The sequence below is a fragment of the Panthera onca genome, chromosome D1 (genome assembly GCF_046562875.1).
Source record: "Panthera onca isolate mPanOnc1 chromosome D1, mPanOnc1 haplotype 2, whole genome shotgun sequence".
Lineage (NCBI taxonomy): Eukaryota > Metazoa > Chordata > Mammalia > Carnivora > Felidae > Panthera > Panthera onca.
Genome location: NC_138348.1, coordinates 52558383 through 52562994, shown reverse-complemented (window position 1 = coordinate 52562994; position 4612 = coordinate 52558383). Strand labels below are relative to the sequence as shown.

The 4612-nt window shown below is 41.4% G+C and overlaps 1 protein-coding gene across 1 annotated transcript; it reads right to left on the bottom strand.

Annotated features, from left to right (window-relative positions):
* Window positions 1-1384: 1384 nt before the first annotated feature.
* LOC132676339 (olfactory receptor 52K1-like) lies at window positions 1385-3037 on the bottom strand. The gene has a single exon (XM_060628448.3). The coding sequence runs from the start codon at window positions 2345-2347 to the stop codon at window positions 1385-1387; it is 963 nt and encodes a 320-aa protein (XP_060484431.3). The 5' UTR covers window positions 2348-3037.
* Between the last annotated feature and the right edge of the window lie 1575 nt (window positions 3038-4612).

Below are 4612 nucleotides of genomic sequence, written 5' to 3'. Positions count from 1 at the left end.
TTTAATCCAAAATACACATATGTCAATACGACTAATGAAGAAACATGCTAGTAATGATATAATCCATTAAAATAATAAAATGCATTTATTGAGAAAACATTTATTGAGTGTCTATCATATGAGTACTATGTTAAGGATACAATGCAATTCACCATTTAGTAGAGATGGGGGACAAAGATCATTAAACCAATTATTATATATTTATTTAATATATATTTAATTAAGATATATTTAATTAATATATAATTAATATGTATATATTTAATTAAATATACATATATTTAATTATGATGGATAATTAAAGAAAGATACATGGAGTTCTGAGTTCATAAAGTGACCTGATCTATCTTATAAAACCTTCTTCAAAGAGGTGAGGTTTAGACTGAAGCTCAAGATGAGTAGGAATAACAAGGATAAAGACAGGGAGGTGCACTCCCAATAGCAAGAGCCCAGACTACCCATGGCTGGAGGAAGCATGGACACTTGGGGAACTAAAGAAGGAGACTTATGTATATTACATAACATACCACCAACACTACATATGTTGCAAGGATACATATATACTTAGGAACATACAACAAACACATTAAAGTGAGTGCCAATAGTAGGAACTGGAAGAGAATGGCCCAAAGAATTAGGAATCAAGACAGAAAATAAAGAATTAGAACAATAATTATTGTGTGAAATAAACTTTAACTCAAGGCTCTGCACCTAAGACTAAAAATGAAAAAATAAAAGAACAATTATCATTATTCTCAGAGCTTAAAAATACATGATACTACAGGAGTCATAGAGGGTCATCCATCTCAAAAACAGAATCAAAGCACGTGAACTAAAGCACTTCCAGAATCAGATGGAACATGAATATTTTTTAAAAAGTTTCTCTCATGAACCTGAAACTCTAAAGAATCTCCATAGTTTGTCACCTTTATTTCCGTGATGCCAAAATTTTACCCAAGGCCTATCCACTCCCACAGACTGCCTGTGTCAGTGTCATGGTGGGAAGTGGCCCATGTTCTCATATGTACAAATAGGCATCCAGTTCATCTCTCCCTAATCTCCTAAGTTACTTGCTCCAGGTCCATAGATACCTTAATTATTTCTTAATTCCTTGATTCATTTGTCTCCTCAACACAAGTAAATCACAAACTCTTAGAATAAAAACATATCCAAAAAATTACTTTCTTGAGATACCCCTGTCTTCCATCCCAATATCTAAACACTATATAGACCTCAGAAGAGATTTCCCAACTTTCAAACACTCAAGAAAACTTCATTTTTCTCTTGAATGTCCCCACCAAGTAAATGAACTAGGCTGTGGGGCTCCCACTCCAAAGGGGAAGACCACCGTTGGCCCCTGATGTCCAGTTCATGAGAACTGCACTCAGGTGGGGTCAATCTGCTTGGGCCTTAGCATTTTAAGCAGCTGCTCCCGGATCTGCTTGGTCTTGACCCCATAGACAATGGGGTCCAGTGCAGGGGGAAAGAGCAAGTAGAGATTGGCAAGCATGACCTTAGCAGCAGAGGCTGTGGGTGAGCCAAAGCGCTGCATGACTACAGAAAGAAAGCCTGGTCCATAGAAGAAGAGGATGACACAGACATGAGCCGTACATGTGCTGCCAGCTTTAGCACATGCCTCAGGTGAAGGAAAATGAATCACGGTCCTCACAATCTGCCCATAAGAGTAGGCGATAAAGGCCACATCCCCCACACCAAGAAAGATTGCCACAGCAAAGGCATAGAGGTTATCCACAGTGGTGGCCCCACAGGCCAGCTTCACTACTGCCATATGCTCACAGTAGGTATAGGCAATCGTGTGAGAGCCACAGTAGGACAGCCGACGGGCCAAGCTTGGAAAGGAGATGGTCAATCCCACACCTCGCAGCACTACCAGGCCTCCAATCTTGGCAACAACAACCGGGGTAAGAATGGTCGCATAATGTAGTGGGTTACAGATGGCCACGAAGCTGTCCACGGCCATGGCCACCAGCACTCCTGACTCCATAGCAGAGAATGCATGGATGAAGAACATCTGGGAAAGACAGGAGTGGGAGCTGATAGCTGTAGCACCAAACCAGAAGATGGCCAGCATCTTGGGCAGAGTAGAGAGGGAGAGAACCAGGTCAACAAAGGAGAGCATGGCAAGAAAGAAAAACATGGGCTGGTGAAGGCTGTGCTCTGTCCGGATGAGAAAAAGCAGGACACCATTCCCAGTCACTGCCAGGAAGAACATAAAGCTAAAGGGAAGTGAGATCCAAATGTGGGCAGCAGTCAGTCCTGGGATGCCAGCCAAGAAGAAAGTATGTGGGAAGTGATGAGAATTATTGGAAAGAATTATGGTGATCATCTCACTTAGAAGCGTGAAGGGCTACTAGAAAGAAAGGAAGCAGGTTAAAGTCAGTGATGTGGAGATTGGGAGCTCAAGATCTATGGTCCCGCTAACAGCACCAGCACCATCACTCTTCCCCCATTGGTCTCAGTAAACAGTCAAAAATGATTTTCAGCTTAACTAATATTTCTGCAAGAACCTCAAACACAGAGGAGGCAAATTAGTTTGGTCCAGTGGGAAATGTGTTGGACAAGAAGTTCAGAAACCAGTTTCCAGAATTTGATATCCTAGTATATCTATGACCTGGAGCAAATGACATAACCAGGTTTAAGCAGATGCCCAGGAATTAATGTTAAATAAAAACCCTTCCCATCAAGCTCACATTCCCAAGTTCTGAATATTGGCACTGGATTTAATCAGGGCTGACCTTACACATTCCTTAAGTCTTATACCACTAACCTTCATCTGAAACTGCCAAAAATCCTAACACCTGGAAACTTTCTTAATTTGGAGATACCTCACTCCTCCAAACTTCACTTGACTCCCAGGTTACAGAATAAATGGTCCCTGATGACTCCAACATTGATTAGGTTCTTCCTTGGATTATTCCCCAACCATTTCACAAATGAATGTTTTGTTTTTCTCCTCAGTATCTCATCCTGTAGCTCCCTCTCCTTTAAGGTGGTGGTGTACAGAGGTAGACACAAAGTTCAGAGCTGTAGTGACCTGGAAAAAAACAGAAGCTCTTGGTAATAGCTGTCATGTGAAAGCCAAAGAATTCTAAATTGCGCCAAATTATTGAGAACGGAAGAAAAAATGGGCATTCCCTCCAGTTCTATTTATCACATAACTATAAAAAGTGTACAGAATTATTCAGATCTGCAATATATCCTGTGCCAAATACTATTGTTTTTTAGGTTAGAAAACTGCGGTCTAGAAAGAAGCAAATGGCCAAGGGTCACAGATCTATTTAGTGACAGAATCAGACAAGGCCTTACATCCACCAATCCCTGATCCCTGAGCTAGAAGGTCATCACCCTGTCTCTGTGTTAGCAGTGACTTCTCCAGGGCCAAGGAAGAACATCCAGGGCTGGGTGGCCACGGGTGAGCAGTAGAGCAATCAAATATCAGGGCAGATAAGGAATTATTTAGGGAGTACGTGTCTCTCTAACACCCCTTATTACCTCCAGTGCCACGATTCTCTCATGTGAAAGTAAAAACACAAGGACACACAGAGGCCTGGGTCTGAGGTCAAAGAGGGCTTTGGAGCATAAGATAAGTGATTCACATTCCAGGCAGAAAAGATGCAGCTGGATTGATCTCACAGTTTCAGTGACAGCAGGAAGTGGTCTATAAGCATGAGGGAAAGGAGCAAAAGTCAGCACGGAGCATAATCCAAGAAAGAAGAAACAGCACAGATTAAAATGGCCAAGAACATTTGCTTTTTTCTCCAAGAGAAACCACATGATTATTGCCCATACCTTTACCACAGCCACTGAGAAAACTATGTAACCTCAAGAGAAGGCATGAGGGCTGGGAAGATGGGAGATTACAGGACACCTATAGTTTTAGTGCCATGTAATAAACTCTGGACCAGAAGTCAAGGTCCTGATTTGAGGTACTATTTCTGCCATATGTCAGCTTTGTGACCGTAAGCAAAGCCAACCATTTTCAAGCCTTAGTTTCCTTACATGTGAAATGAATAAATTAAAACCTACCTCACAGGATCATTATGAAAATTCAATGAGATATTATATGTGAAAATCTTTTGTCAAAATCTGAAAACAGTAACATTATTTTCACTGAATTATAAGAAATAAACAATTCATTTGGAGGAATCTGGTTAAGAGCAACAGAAACTTCAGTGATTCAGAGACAATGCATTTGATTTGACAAAGAATGGTATGTTCATCCCATGGGTAGATGTTGTGTAGTAGTAATCCAGAGACACATAGTCAAAAATACCATATCCTCCCCAACACGGCTCCTTTCTTCCCTCCTAACCACAAGCTATTCCCCTCAGCACCCTCAGGGAATGATGCTGTGTGTGTTGGTAGTGGGGGAGGAAGGGGTTGGCTGGTGTCAAGAAATGTGGTTCTGACCTCCTGAGCATCTGCTTCAAATAATTCTCAAAATTGCCCATCCTTAAGCCTCAGCCCACCTTATGGAACCTAACAGTATCTTCAGAACAGTTTAAGAAATAATTACCTCTGATCTCCCAACTGTCTCCTGAGGACCCAGCAAATGTCCCTCATTATAACCTCGTGCCTCAAGGAAAAGTCT

Coding starts and splice junctions, on each gene's coding strand:
- LOC132676339 (XM_060628448.3), bottom strand. CDS start 2,347: ATGATCACCATAATTCTTTCCAATAATTCTCATCACTTCCCACATACT.